The sequence below is a fragment of the Chrysemys picta genome, chromosome 1 (genome assembly GCF_011386835.1).
Source record: "Chrysemys picta bellii isolate R12L10 chromosome 1, ASM1138683v2, whole genome shotgun sequence".
NCBI lineage: Eukaryota > Metazoa > Chordata > Testudines > Emydidae > Chrysemys > Chrysemys picta.
Genome location: NC_088791.1, coordinates 317,699,371 through 317,715,688, shown reverse-complemented (window position 1 = coordinate 317,715,688; position 16,318 = coordinate 317,699,371). Strand labels below are relative to the sequence as shown.

General features: G+C 38.1%; 2 protein-coding genes across 9 annotated transcripts in view; one reads left to right on the top strand and one right to left on the bottom strand.

Annotated features, from left to right (window-relative positions):
• The window catches only part of ATM (ATM serine/threonine kinase), a 119,505-nt gene extending 115,540 nt beyond the window's left edge, over positions 1-3,965 (top strand). For 4 of the 5 annotated variants that reach the window (XM_065581473.1, XM_042855008.2, XM_042855012.2 and 1 more), the window contains one exon: positions 80-3,965. In XM_065581473.1, coding sequence (XP_065437545.1) covers positions 80-260 — 181 coding nt within the window. In that variant the 3' untranslated portion in view covers positions 261-3,965. The remainder of the gene's footprint in view (positions 1-79) is intronic. The other variant, XM_042855009.2, reaches the window with a different exon arrangement.
• Positions 3,966-4,765: 800 nt separating this feature from the next.
• Positions 4,766-16,318, bottom strand: part of C1H11orf65 (chromosome 1 C11orf65 homolog) — a 36,273-nt gene continuing 24,720 nt past the window's right edge. For all 4 annotated transcript variants that reach the window (XM_005308977.4, XM_042855056.2, XM_065581476.1 and 1 more), the window contains 3 exons: positions 12,354-12,524; positions 12,044-12,099; positions 4,766-8,130 (listed from right to left, as the gene is read on the bottom strand). In XM_005308977.4, coding sequence (XP_005309034.2) covers positions 7,949-8,130; positions 12,044-12,099; positions 12,354-12,524 — 409 coding nt within the window. In that variant the 3' untranslated portion in view covers positions 4,766-7,948. The remainder of the gene's footprint in view (positions 8,131-12,043; positions 12,100-12,353; positions 12,525-16,318) is intronic.

Here is a 16,318-nt window from a genome sequence, read left to right as displayed (position 1 = left end):
CTCTTCTTACCCAAAGTTGTTCATCCTATTCGGGCCCCATGTATAATCTGATTATTTGTCATTTTTATTTTAATATCAGAGATGACCAGAGTTTTAACAAAGTTGCAGAACGTGTCCTGATGAGGCTTCAGGAGAAGCTGAAAGGTGTAGAGGAGGGAACAGTGCTCAGTGTGGGAGGACAGGTGAACCTTCTGATACAGCAGGCCATGGATCCCAAAAACCTCAGTCGGCTCTTTCCAGGGTGGAAGCCCTGGGTATGATCTTGAAGTATCCAATAGGTTTTAAAGAGTGAATAGGAAACCTGTTTTATTTGGGGGGAAGGGTGGCTGGGTCAGCATTTCATATTGATGTTTCTTAATTGAAATACTATATCGGAATCAACTGTGTAGATTATAAAGCAGTAGTACTGAAACAAGTGTTTTAATTTTTAAATGATTTTTATCAGATTATATTGTTAATCTCCAGAATTGTGTTCACCATACACAAAACCCCAAGTGAAGTATTCTGGTGTTCCTATACCATACTAAGAAAATCTTTTGACCTTCCAGGAATAGATACTTTTTGCTTGCAGTGAGATGGCATGTACAGTGTTCTTGCAAAACCTTTTTAAAACATTCATCTAATCTTGGATATCAGTTAAGCATCTAGAGCTTGATTTGTATAACATTTATAGACTATATTATTACCTCTACTGAATGAGTGATTTGTAAGCTAAAAGACATCAAATAAGTCACTTAAATGTGTTACAAAAGAAGAAGAAACACTGTATCTTAAAGCCTATGTTGAAGTGATACTGGACAAAACTACAAAAAGGGAAACGTTAAATATAAAAGTTTAGCGCTAAAAATAATTTCATATCCAATGAACTGATAGGTTCTTATGTATTTTGTAGCCTAATTATATAGCTGATGATGAGAAAATGGGACATTATTGCACAGTATTTTCTAGATAAATGATCTTTGAGCCAAGTATAATATAGTGCTGCTTTTTGTGCTGCTGTAGCTTAAATTGTTTTGACACTTTCCTTGTATAAACCATGATTTTTAGCGTTTTAAGCAATGACATTAACTTTATCTCCAACTCACCTATTAAAATAGACTGATCCTGGCCTGAAACCTGACATACAGGGTCTAGCTCAAGAGCAAACACTCTTTGGATGTCTGAAATAAATGTGTTTGGAAGCTTTAGAGTTATATTTTGAATGCACAACTTGTTTATTGAGTGTGTGCAGTTTTACTTGTTACATTTCATTGCTTGCCCCTTTGTAATATATGAAACTGCCTACTTTGGTAAGATAGTCAATAAGCATGTGTAATAGGGAACTCTGTTCAGTCCATAGTCTCCATGTTATGCCTTTTGAAATCCTTCCTGAAATATTTTTTGTTTTATTTAAAAAAGTACAAATAAAAGATACGAAGTCTGACAAAATTCAACAAAATCCTTAATATGGACTTTCTGCCTTTTTCATAGCAGTGTAAGTTAATGATGGAGTGTTGGCCTAATTTAGCATTTCACTGACTTTAGTTTGCCTTATTTTTGCCATTTCATTGTAATTTTAAAATTTATTTTTCTACACACATTTTATTCCAGACTGCTGGTAGAAATTAAGACAAGTCTTTTTTAGTTTGGTGATGCTGCAGACACACATTTCTGTTAGAGACAAAGTGGGTGAGGTAATATCTTTTATTGGACCAATTTCTGTTGGTGAGAGAGACAAGCTTTTTAATATACATTTCTCAGACCTGAAGAAGAGCTCTCTGTGGCTTGAAAGCTTGTCTCTCACCGGTGAAAGTGGGTCCAATAAAATATATTACCTTACCCACCTTGTCTCTCTAATATCCATACATTTATGTTCACACTCATCAGTCTAGGATTCAGCATTAAAATTGCATCCTGGGTTTCCTACTCTAGAGAGTAGGGGAAGAGTGAAATTGACTTCCATTAGGGGACAGTAGTTTGTAGCTACACCTCAGAATTAAATATGTCTGATAGGACAAGTGCCCCACTATACTGTAGTATTAATGACATCATCTAGGAAAAGGAGAAGGGTCTTGGCATGCAACTGTGGGATGGCAAGCAGGAGCACATGGAGCAAAAAGCCTTTGGCCAAGATTTTCAAAAATAGGTGTCCAAAGTTAGGCTGCTAAATAAGTGTGACCCGATTTTCAAATATACTGAGTGATTTTAGTGGGAGCTGCTGGATGCTGAGCACATAAGAATGTCCGGTAACTTATCTAGAGGCCTAAATATAAAATTAACCTTAGGCACTTATTTCTGAAAATCTGGGCTATTGATTTAATGGCCTGCAATTTTGTTACCATTCCTCTAAAAAACATCAAAATAACTGTAAGGGACTCACGTTTAATTGGGCCAGGGTTCTAGCTCCTATTACATGTATAGATATAGCACATAAGTGTTTGGGTAAACTCTATCCCGACTGCACCTGTTATGGAGAATCCCCCTCGAAAGGGACACTGTCATCTAAGTAGGCCCAAAATTTAGGTTTTGTGTTAAAATAAATCATCAATCTAATATGAATAAACTGTTCATTAATTTTTAGCTTCAGAGATGAGCTAAACATTCCACTATAGTGTTGTGTGAACTCAGTGTGCATGAGGACAAGAAAATGAAATTAATCTGTTTTCATTGCCCAAGCTGCATTAATGGCAAAAAAGAAATGTGTATAAATTTTGTATGCTTTCATTATTCATAATGAAAGATGATGTATTAATTTTACATAGACAACGTTACATTTGTGGAGGAATACCTAATTAAGTGATGTTAATGTGTGATGCACTAGCATTTATTCTGAGGACTCAGTTTTTACTCTAACCTTGTTAAACTAATTACAGTGAATTTACTGGTGTCAAGCCACAGTACTCCACACCACCCAACAGAGACCATTTAAGCATTGAGCTTTCTTTCGGTTTTTGTATGTTGCAGTAGTTCTCTCTTTTTAAAAGTAAGAACTGGAAAAGTGAATATTGTATTTGACTGCTAAACTGTATATTTTTGAGCCACATGCCTGGATTTTCCTTTGTATATGAGAGACCCAGAAAAGACCTTTAATAAATACATGAAGTGCAAATGGCATTTTATTCTGAATAATGGTTAGGCAGAAACTGAAGTGCAGTAGCATTGAAAGTGAGGTAGATTAATATCGAAGAGCCATATACATTTACTATATTAGTAATGTAAAAATAAGTGAAGCCATGTTATATTGCATTTTTTTATATTCTTGTATTTCCTTGGAGTATGTTAATTGTTATATGCTTGAAAAATGTGATGAATTTTTATAGACTGTTTCTAAGGAAAATATTAGGCCTTTGTGAGTGTATGATATGAAGGGAAGGGTTGTTGTTTTTTAATAGATTTAGATTTATATTTTTTTAAAGCCAGTGACAACTTTGTTCCATATGTAAAATGAACTATTGGTGTTTATGCAGTTTCTGCTGGACAAGTGTCCAACCTCAAATCTCAGCAAAAAGGCCACAGATTTCAATGGACTGTGGAGCCTGAACCTACCATTTCTACCACTAGAGAAGATTTCTCCAGAACAGCGATGGAGCTAAGTTGGCAGGGTAGTGTGGGGAAGCCAGGCTGTTTGGGGAAAGTGAAGACTTCAGTCTCCATAACTGTCGAACTGGAACCTTTCATGATGTCTAATGGCCAACACCACACACTTTCTAATTAATTTCCCAGTAGTTATGAAGTGAGTTGTGTTGCTACGGAACTTTGGGCTTAAAGAATACATATTAGAATACACATCTGATTTCACCACAAAAAACTCTTTGTTTAAAACTGAGAAGTTGTGAATTCATAAAATGTATATTATATTTGCATGTGGTAATGCATGACTCATTGTATTTTCCATATGAATATGAATCTTCTGTACCTGCAAGAGCTATAACGCTTTCGTGAAAAAATTTCAATAAAGATATCATTGTTAGCAATGATTGCTAAGATGACGTAGTGAAATTCAATTGCGTGACTGTTAAAAGTTGAAGATATGTTTTTATTATTATTACTTTTGCGGTTCAAAGCCTGAACCTAGTGTAAGCTGCTGCAGTGTTGTCTTGCAGAGTCTGCAGACAACCTGAAACAAAGACTTCGAAAGGTATGAACTCCCCTTGCTCCATTGATCTATTGAATGTTGATACCAAAAATCTAATGATGATATTTTAATGTCACTATTAACTAAACTGATCATTTTAGCGGGGGGGGGGGGGGGGGGGGGATGGGGCAAGGGAGTGAAGACCATGATTGGAAAAATTGGGAGCTGCCGTAGAGAAGGAATGCATAGAGAAGAGTGTGTTAAATATCTCGCTTTTATCATGAGTATGACTTGGAATTGATTTACAGAAGTTGATGTAGAAGTCAAGTTATACCATATCTCCTGCTTAGGTTAAATGGTCTAGATAATACATAGTCCTGCCATGAGTGCAGGGGTTTCTCTACACGCACACACACACACACACACACCGTCTGTCAAAGTGTTTGCAACCCCTCCCTTTACACTCTCTCGCTCTCTCTCTCTATATATATTATAGCTATAGAAAGTCCTGAAACAGATTACAGCCCATAAGTTGTTTTTATTGCCAAAACAATCTTCGGTTTATTCAATGTTTCACCCGTTAGTCCAAGCAAAAGGTCAGCTTTTTTGTGTGTTTTTTTCCCCACAGTTGTTTTGGAATGAATTCCATAATGTAAGGTATAACAAGGGAAGCCTCACCCCCCAAAAAAAATCCTGTTGATAAACTTTGTAAAGGTTATTTAAGCAAAACTGTTTTATTTTGATATTACAAACAGGCTAGGGGTTCTGCTATAGACCATGAAGTCAGGAGGAAGAAGTCAATGATGCATTACTATAACAAATATCCAAAACACAAGACCTGGTAGTAATGGGGCACTTCAGCTACCCAGATATCTGTTGAAAAAGCAATACAACAAAATGCAAAAATCTAAAATACATTCTTGGAATGCACTGCGGACAATTTCATGTTTCAGAAGGTGGAAGAAGTACCCAGGGGGAGGTGCTGCAACAATTTGAGACTTGATATTGAATAACAGTGACGAGTTGGTTGTGAATCTGAAGGTGGAAGGCAACTTGGGTGAAAGTGATCATGAAATGATAAATTCATTGTTTCTAAGGAAAGGAAGGAATGTGTGAGAGCAGCAGAATAGGGACAACAAACTTTAAAAAAAAAAACAGACTTTAACAAACTCAGAGAACTGGTAGGTAAGGTCCCACAGGAAGAAAATCTAAGGGAAAAAGGAGTTCAGGAGAACTGGCAATATCTCAAGGAGACCATATTAAAGGCACAACAGCAAACTATCCCAATTAAAAGGAAAGAAAGGAAGAATAATGAGAAGCCAATATGGCTGTATTTGGAGTTCTTTAATGTCTGGAAATAATAAAGGAATTCTACATGAAGTGGAAACAGATTTTTCAGGATGAGAACCAAATAATAGTTAAGTATGGATGGATGGAAAAAATCAGAAAGGTTAAGGCACATAATGAGTTACACTTAGCAAGGGGCACAAAAGTCAATAAGAGGAGGTTTTATAAATACATTAGGAACAAGAGAAAGACAAAATAAAATGTAGGTCCATTACTTAGCAGGGAAGAAGGGATAATAGATGACACCAAGAAGGCTGAGATGTTTGTCTATTTTGCTTCAGTCTTCACTAAAAAGATTAGTTATGACCCGATGCTTAACACAGTACCAGGCAAACTGGTTGAAACTAAATTGTCAGACACATAGATGAACATAATTTGTTGGGGAAGAGTCAACTTGGTTTATTTAAAGTGAAATCATGCCTCACCAATCTACTAGAATTCTTTGAGGGGGCCAACAAGCATGTGGACAAGGGGGATCCAGTGGCTATAGTACTTAGATTTTCAGAAAGCCTTTGACAAGGTCCCTCACCAAAGGCTCTTAAGCAAAGTAAGCTATCATGGGATAAAAGGGAAGGTCCTCATGGATTGGCAACTGGTTAAAAGATAGGAAACAAAGGTTAGGAATGGTCAGTTTTCAGAATGGCGAGTGGTGGATAGTGGTGTCCACCAGGGGTCTGTACAATCCTATTCAACATATTCATAAATGATCTGGAAAAAGGGGTAAACAGTGAGATGGCAAAATTTGCAGATGATACAAAACTACTCAAGATAGTTACGTCCCAGGCAGACTGTGAAGAGCTACAAAAGGATCTCACAAAACTGGGTGACTGGGCAACAAAATGGCAGACGAAATTCAATGTTGTAAATGTAAAGTAATGCACGTTGGAAAGCATAATCCCAACTATAGATATAAAATGATGGGGTCTAAATTAGCTGTTACCACTCAAGAAAGAGAACTTGGAGTCATTGTGGATAGTTCTCTGAAAACATCCATTCAATGTGCAGCAGCAGTCAAAAAAGCTAACAATGTTGGGAATCATTAACAAGGGATAGATAAGAAGACAGAAAATATCATATTGCCTCTATATAAATCCATGGTACACCCACATGTTGAATACTGTGTGCAGATGTGGTCGCTTCATCTCAAAAAAGAGATACTGGAATTGGAAAAGGTTCAGAAAAGGGCAACAAAAATGATTAGGGGTATGGAACAGCTTCTGTATGAGGAGAGATCAATAAGACTGGGACTTCTCAGCTTGGAAAAGAGAAGACTAAGGGGATCTGATTGAGGTCTAGAAAACCGTGACTGGTGTGGAGAAAGTAAATAAGGAAGTGTTGTTTACTCCTCATAACACAAGAACTAGGGGTCACCAAATGAAATTAATAGGCAGCAGGTTTAAAACAAAAGGAAGTATTTCTTCACACAACGCACTGTCAACCTGAGGAACTCTTTGCCAGAGGATGTTGTGAAGCCCAAGACTATAACAGGGTTCAAAAAAGAACTAGATACATTCATGGAGGATAGGTCCATCAATGGCTATTAGCCAGGATGGGCAGGGATGGTGTCCCTAGCCTCTGTTTGCCAGAAGCTGGGAATGAAAGACAGGGAATTGGATCACTTGATGATTACCTGTTCTGTTCATTCCCTCTGGGGCACCTGGCATTGGCCACTGTTGGAAAGCAGGATACTGGGCTAGATGGACCTTTGGTCTGACCCAATATGGCCATTATGTGTTCTGCCATCTCAGACCAATTCCCATTAGTTTGTTTTAGAGGGTTTTTTGTACTGTAGACCCACTACTAAGAAACATGAAATGATGGTGCTCTAGTTCAAAACAAAAAAGAACCCCCTCCCAGCCAACCCCCATTTTCAGGTAGTTTCAGACCAAGGTTAACATTTTCCATTCAGCCCTGCTCTGAAACGTAACTATTCAGTAGCTGCTCTGCCTTCAGAGCAGCAAATTCCATTGATACAATTGTTATACTGTGTAGGATCTGCTGGGTTTTAGAACTCTGTAACAGTGTGTGTCAAATAGAAGCAAGAAGATGGCATTGGGCAAGTCACTTAACCTTCAGTCTCTTCACTGCTAAAATGGGGGGTAATCCATAGCTACCTCACAGAGATACTTCAAGGCTTAATGGACTCATAAGTGTTTTCAAAACATTTTGAAGCTTAAAAGTCCTGGAAGTGATAAGTATCAGTTGTAAGCATCCACTTTATATTAGAGCCTGAAAAAAAAATCTATAGAAAGAACAGATCACTATAATATTTGCTGAAGCATTTGGCATAATTTTATTGTATAGAATGTAGGTGTTCTAGAAGAGGGAGAAAAATAGGGGAGGTTATTATTAGCACATTATGACTGATTCAAACCAGTTTTGGATACTGTTGTAATTTGTTTTTATAGAGGAGAGAATCATGCAGCACGTTTGTGTTTTACATGCAGATTTCTTGTTTAATCAGCTCTAACTGCTGAAGCTATAGCTCCATTTCATATCAAATTGAAGTAGAGCAAAATAGTATTCTAATGAATAGGAGCAAAATTATCATTCAGAATTGTTATCCATTGGGAGATTACAAGGTGAGTTTAATGGTGTTCTAGATGTCCCTGACTTGAAGTCTGTTTCATTTAAAGGTAATGGATTAGGGATTGGTGTTTCCTGGATGTTTCCATGGGATAGCTGTGAGAATTCACATGGATCATGTTGTGATACAATAAACTGGAAACCTAAAAAAAAAAAATTGAAACATTGGTCAGAAAAATCTGTGAGAGGTAATATAGATATTATTTAAACTAACTGTCCCACAGTTACACTTTGACCTATCATAGTTCTTTTCTCTTTACAATATTCATACATGTAACTTTAAAAACAAACAAACATATAATGCTGTTTTAAAATAACAAAGATTAAACTCAAACTCAGCACACTTGAATAACCCTGCTTAAAAAGTTCTGTTTGTGTTAGCGAGATGGAGGAAATTAGGATGAACAAAAACAACTTTAGGAAACATACCTTGCTAGCAGTGCTTTATTTTTTCTTTTATTCTATACCATTGTTAAAAAATCAAATGCAAATACAGTCTAATTTTCCAACAATGAAAGATATTCCCCTTTTCTCCCCCACAAGAATAAATTGTGGGCCAAATTCTACTTTCCCAGGGGAAAAGCGTCATGCGTCTGACGAAGTGGGTATTCACCCACCAAAGCTTATGCTCCAATCCATTTGTTATTCTATAAGGTGCCACAGGACTCTTTGTTGCTTTTCCCAGTGGAGTAACTCCTTAGTAAATCTATAGAACTCAACAGAGTTATTCTGGATTTACACAGTGCAAATGAGAGCAGAATTTGGCCCTTTATTTGTATCTTGGCCTTCTTTTGACTTGTCCCACCACCCTCCAATCTTCTATGAGATGGTGCATATTAATACAGCCCAGGTCACTGCATAATGTCTAAATAGAGCGTCATTGTGAGCTGCTTTGTCAAGATGGCCAATAAACAGAAGAGTGGTTCTTGCTGACTTAACTAAGGCTTTGTCTACACACAACAGTTTCACAGATTTAACTAAAATTGTTTTTAAATCAATTTTGTTAAATCAATTGAAACACCTGTGAGGGCACACATCAGTTTATAACTGGTTTATATCAATTTAACTTTGGATTCCCTACTGCTTCAGCAACTGTGTTTCTGTCACTGGAGCAGTGGTAGCATAAGGGAGATATTTTTACATTGTTTTCTCTGATGACAGCATTACTGTTAATTAAAAATACTCAAGGCTTTTTATTTGCGTCGTACAATCATTTTAATATTAGTCATCAATTTTAGTAAATTACATTAAAAAAAACCCACAACCCTGACCTCTTCCAGAATCGGTGGAAAAATCAAATTTTTATACGTTCCATTGCACTGTCCAATCTCTCTTTACTAATGGCTAGATAATGCTGCCAGTACTAAAATGTCCTTGTAATTTCTAAACGTTATAGATGACAATTTCCTAACTCAGAAAGTGTTGCAGCCCTCACTGGAGGATTCTATATTAGACTTTGTCCTAACAAATAAAGAGGAACTGATTACCAAACTAAATGTTAATGTAGCTTAGGTACAAGTGATTATGACTTGATCACATTTATATTGTGCAAGCTGAATAAAATCCAGACCAGTAATATATATACTTGGTGCTTTAATAGGGCCAATTTCACAAAGCTGAAAACAATTACGAGCTATTAGCAGAGAGGAAGAATTTAAATAGAAAAATGTGAATGATACTTGGGAATTATTTAAGAACACCTTACTAGATGCCCCAAAAGCCACAATCCCGCAACTGAGGAAGAAGGCTGTTCTGGTTAAAAAACAGCCTGGTTTAGAAGGGAAGTGAAGACAGGTATAGAAAATAACATACAACAAATGGAAGAAAGGGAAAGTTGATAGTAATGAATATAAATCAGAAATTAGGAATTGTAGAAAATTGATAAGGGAAGCCAAGGGACACAAGGAGACTTCCATGGGCAGCAGAAATAAGGACAATAAGGAATTTTAAAAATATTAGGAACAAAAAGAATATCGACAATGGTACTTGTCCAGTACTAGATTGAAATGGTAGAATTATCAATACTAATTTAGAAAAGGCAGAGATGTTCAATAAATATTTCTGTTCATCTGGTAATAATAAAACTCTTTCCATTCTACTAGTATCACTGGAAAATGTTAAACAGAAGTTAGATATTTTTATATCAGCAGGTCCAGATAGCTTGCATCAAAGAGTTTTAAAGGAGCTGGCCGAGGTGCTTGCTGCACCATTAATGTCTATTTTCACTAAATTTTGGAGCACTGGGGAAGTTCAAGAAGACTGGAAGAAAGCTCAGGTTGTGCCAATTTTTGAAAAGGGTAATTATAGGCCTGCCAGTCTGACATCAATACCAGGCAAGCTAATGGAGCACCTGATACCGGACTCAATTAACAGTCAGCTAAAGGAGGGTAATGTAATTAATGCAAATCAACATGGTATCAACTATCTTGATATCTTTTTTTGATGAGATTACAAGTTTTGTTGAAGTATTATTTAAACTTCTGTAAGGTGTTTGCCCATTGGTGGCGGCTATATTAGGCCTCCTGTGGCACAGCCACTGCTGCTGGATGCCAGTTGTGGGTTTGGTGGGGGAAACTTTTGCTTATTATCATGCCCCATGCAGGTTCCAGGGCGGCTGAGGAGACAGTATGCGTTACTCAGCTTCCTGGGTTCATCAAATTACATTAAAATCTCCCTGGACTCCAAAGAGATTACTGATGAACCCAGGAAGCTGAGTAGCAGATACCACCTCCTAAACTGCCCTGGAACCTGCATGGCACGTATCAAAAGCTCAGATTCTTCCAGAAGAGAGACGAGCTTTTGAATTTTCCTGCGGGGGCGGCTTAGGGTCTGGGGAGGGGAGGCGCGGCTGTAGCTGGCCTGGGCTTCTCCGGGCAGGTTGGGGGAGGGGTTCAGGGCTCCTCCTAGTACTGGAAGTGTTAAGTATGGATATAGCCCAAGTACCACACACAGTATAATACGTAAGCCCATACAGAACACACACACACACACACACACCTTTGTCTGGTTGTCAGCTCCCACCTAACAACTACAGCCAAGAATATGGTTTATTTAGTCTTAAAATATACTGGGTGCACGTGCATTACATACATTAGTGATGGAGTCACATATCAGCAATAACCCACATTAATAAATGAAAATAAATCTTACTACATCATCCCAAGAGATTCTGTTTTGTGTATTTTTAGTTTAAAATAGTAGAGTATCCCCTTGAGTCTTTCAAATGGATAGATGAATTATACAAGAATCTTCCACACTGGAACACTTGGAAAGCATAGCTCTTGCATATTTAAAACCAGGCCTTACTTGGATAGTAAGGTCTTTGGGTCAGGGCCTGTCTTTTTTGTTCTATATTTGTACAGTGCCTAGCACATTGGGGTCCTGATCCACATGTGGGGAATCCCAGGCACTACTATAATACAAATAAATAATATGCCTGTGAACCAACATATATGGTAGGTCTAATTTTAGGTTTACGGGCCTGCTAATAGCAGAGAAAAAACATGTAAAAAAGAGAAACTAAATTACTGCATATAAAACCTGATTGTAAAAAGACACATGCATTACTAATAAAGATGATGCAGAAATTCAATTTTTAAAAGACTAGCGAGACCAGAACTTGTTTATTTTCTCAAAGATGAGCAATACTGATGTTTGGAGAAATGTTAACAAATCAGATTGTAGAAGCAAATGTGTAAATCATAATTGGTTACAGTTGAGTTTAATAAAAAGGGGTTGACTTTGAAAAGGCTATTCATATTTTCTGGAACTCTACATTCCCTTTTCCTTTTCACATAGTAGGTTAAAAAAAACTTACACTTTTGATATTCATAACAAAGATCACCAGATCTTGATGATACTGATAAATATACTGATTTCTTGGCAAGTTTGCATGATTGGGAATTAGAATATTTTTGCCTGGAAGCCAAGCATAGTGGATATGGAAAAAATAATTGACACAATAAACATGGAACATAGCTGCAATTTTTAAAGTAATTTTTGAGAGCAAAATTGTGTTTGAAGCCATTTACCACAACTATAGTTGGCACCACTTACCCTGGTAGTTAGCTGATGAGTTGCTTGTTGCAATTTCTTTCCACTGGCTAATATATCTAAGCACATTAAATAAACACACATTCAGTTTAAGGTACAATTAACAAAATCCTGGAAATTAAACACAATTTTATTCTTTTGGGAAGTTAACTTTTTGGAAGCTGAAACATTTCCAAGAAGATCAAGGCCACAGTACAGAACAATGGAGGGAGAAGATTTAAAGTGGGAGAAGCTGGGGCTCATCAGGGCTCTTTCATAGATAATAAAGTCCTTCAGAGGGAAAAGAAAACAAACAAACAAAAAAAATACTTACTCTTCGAAGTTAAGTGCATTTGTCCATTGCAACAGTTCATCCACTTCCCATTCCATTACATTGTCTGTTCCTCCTTTCTCAACAGCATTGACGATGCCTTCTGCACTTCTCTGAATTAAGATTGCAGTGGTAGGGTCCTCCGTTTTGACCCGCAAGCTTCCTGCATAATACCTAATAGTGAAAAAAGAATTTGTTTTGCAGGTTGCTTGGAACAGTTATATTTTCTGACGGTAAGGGGCACTATAACCCAACATACTGTCTTATTCTAGCGGAACCAACTAAGGATAACATGGGCAGTCTGTGAATAGAAATATTATGAACCTTAGTCATTATTAACTTTGATTTAATGGTGACATACTGAGGGGAAGAGAATCAAGTATGTGTGTACACAATTTAAATATAGATTCTATTTTTTCTTTTATCATTTTAATATCAAATATATTAGACTTTTTAATCCCAAATGATCCTCAAAGCACTTTACAAAATGATATAACAGTTATGTAGGCATCACCTTCTCCACCACCATATAAAGTGACTTCTGGGTTTTTTAAACAATACACCACACCATACACAACAATTTGTACACTGGATATACAACTGAAACAGAGATCTTCCCAGAGGTGACCATTTCAGGCATATGAGAGGGTAAAAAATGACCTATCTCCTAGAAGAAGCTACTTTTATAAATATTTCCCTAAAATGTTAAAGTACCGTATTTTCCGGCGTATAAGACGACTGGGCGTATAAGACGACCCCCAACTTTTCCAGTTAAAATATAGAGTTTGGGATATACTCGCCGTATAAGACTACCCCTCTTCCAACGCACACCAAAAAAAATTTAAAAAAACATCAGATTTGATTTCAATATGGTAATTTTAATTCAAATGCTTATGACATGCAGGTACTTAGCAGGAAAACTGTCACTTATAAACATAAGGCTGTTTGTCATCAAACATGTAAACATAAAACAGTGCAAGTGGATTAAACTTTTCCTAATTCACTCTAAAGCTGAAAGGAAGGATAAGACAATAAACCCATGGGAGCTGCCATGCTGTTTGTTTTCTAAGCTGTCAACCAAACTGGAACTGATGATGATAGGAGGAAGATAACAAACAAGAGAGAGAGAGCAAGTGCCGGGCAAGTCCCTGGCGAGTTAGCAACGCCCATCATAACTGCAAGCTACGGTTTTGCTGGCGTGACAGTTTCCCTTTAAAAGCCTTCAAAATCCTCCTGTTCGTCATCTGATATCATAAGTACATCAATGACATCTTGTGATACATTTGTAAGGCAGTCATCGTATGGATCGAATTCCGTATCAGATGGTGTGGTCTCAGCTTCGGCTTCCTCTTCATCTTGCCACAAGTAGTCGTCCTCCATACCATCTAATGAATTTGATATGCCACACTTCTTGAAAGACTTGATTACTGTTTCTGCATCAATATCATTCCAGGCTTTTATGACAAACTTGCACAAAACATCCAACTGTGGAGCACGCATGTTTCCTCCTTTTGTGAATGACTTTTCGCCACTAACCATCCATTCATTCCACTGTTCTTGAATGCGATCTTTAAATGGCTTGTTTAGGCACACATCCAGTGGCTGTACCAACGATGTCAATCCTGCAGGAATAACTGCCGCATCTGTGTTTAGTCTTGCAAGCATTTGCTTGGTGCTGGGAGTTAAATGAACCCTGAACATATCCCACACCAGTAGACTACATTTTTGAATAAGTCCACCTGGTCGCCTGCTCCATACATTATCAAGCCATAGCTTTACCCCTTCTTCATCCATCCAGCCTTTTTCATTCACATGTACAAAACAACCAACAGGGAACTTGAATTTCGGCATTGTTTTTCTTTTAAAAATAATCATTGGTCTCAGTTTGGCGCCATCAGCTGTGCATCCTAGTACCACTGTAAAACTGGACTTCTCATGTCCTGTTGTTTTAATTAAAATTGTTTTTTCACCTTTTTGATGGACAGTTTTATTTCCAACCATATCAAAATTCATTGGAGTTTCATCCATATTTCCAATACTACTTAACGCATAGCCATGTTTAGTGCGCTGTTGTATTACGTATCGATGGAAACTATTTACTTTGCTATCAAGATCTGCAGGTAATTTTTGGGCAATTTTCATCTTTTGCCTCAGTACCATATTATGCCTTCCCATGAATCTAGTACACCAGGATACAGTGGCCTTAAATCTGTTGCTGTGATCTGGGTTAGATTTGGCCCACTGAAGTGCAAACAAACGTATTTTATTTCGTGTCACTACATAACCGTTTTGGCGATGCTCATTCACCATGTCTGCTACATGTTTTTCGAGTTCTGGCCAATGTGGAGTGCCTCTTCTTAATGCACACTTACTCCTTGGCATACTCTTTAATGCTTTTTCATTTGCTTTCCAGTCCCAAACCATCTTTTCTGTTACTCCATATTGTCTTGCAGCAGCGCAGTTATTATGTTCCATGGCAAAGTTTACAACTTTAAGTTTGAAACTGGCTTCATATTTCTTTCTTCTTGCTGGTGGAGCCATGATGGGGTTTTGACTGTTGGACATTTGTATACTGTACTGTATGTACTGGTGCTATACTGTATGAACAGGTACAGATACTGGTGCTGTACTGTATGTGGTACCCAGTATACAACAACCAGCCAATCACGGCAAGCAATGTACCTTACCGGCGATTGGCTGGTTGTTGTATACAAAGCCTGCTTGGATTGGTCAGCTCTCCCTGCCTGCCCAGCCCTCCCTGTCTCCAAGACTATCAGAGCGGTAGCGCAAACACGCCTCTTTCACCCGTCTGGCCCGCCCTTGTATCCTATTACCTCCTTCTCTGCCTCTCAGATCTTGCACATGTGCGCCTGCGCCGCTTCACTGCAGTCCTCAGGAGCGAGATCTGAGAGGCAGAGAAGGAGGTACGGTAATAGGATACAAGGGCGGGCCAGACGGGTGAAAGAGGCGTGTTTTTCTGGGCACAGCGCCGCTCTCTCTCTTTTTTCCATACCCCGGGCGTCCCAGACGCCTGCAGCTTGCTCCGCCCTTCACTTACACCTTCCCGGTGAGGCGCCCCCTCACCTCGTCATCGGGCGGGGATGCGGCCGCGGCCGTTTTTGAGCTCCCCCCACCTTATGCGGCGACTGCAGATTCTCCAGTCCGGCTCGGAAGTTTCAGCACCCGCCCTATAAGATGACACCCGGCGTATAAGACGACCCCCGACTTTTGAGAAGATTTTCCTGGGTTAAAAAGTAGTCTTATACGCCAGAAAATACAGTACCTGTCTTGACCCTGTACGTTAATGATGTCAGGACTATGCCTATGAGAAGGATAATCTAGTAGTAGCCTAGAATAAATGAGTAGATGAAAACCTGAGTGTCCCATTTATACTATATATTCTTAGTTCTTGTCTTTGGGAAATTATTCCCCTTTGTTTAGGAAGGAGGATACTTGCAAGAACACACATGGGCCGACTTGCCTCTTCCTCTCAAAAGAATACATCGTTCTTCATGCCTGCCCCATCTCTCAGTAATGTAGGGAGAAAGAAATCACAAGGTAAAACTGATTGTTGTTGTTGTTAAAGAAAACCTTGTTAAACACCACAAACAATCCAACTATTTTAGGCTTATTGAAATTCTTTGGGCATCACACTTCGAAATGATTTGCAACCTCTTTGTGGTGAGTAATGTTATGATATTACATAAACAGAAGTAACTTTAAAAATTATACTACAAAAAGAATTGTGTGTCCCCTGCCTTTTACATATAAGGATGCCATTTGAATTATATATCGGGTCAGAACGGGACAAAAGCTGAACTTCAACCACTTTCAAAATAGAGCGGTATTTCTTTCTTCTATCTCTGTAGGCCACTGGTTCCCAAATTTTAACAACCTGTGAAACCCTTTCACTAAAATATCAAGTCTCGCGAACCCCCTCTGAGAAATGAATATTTCCAGGAATTTTC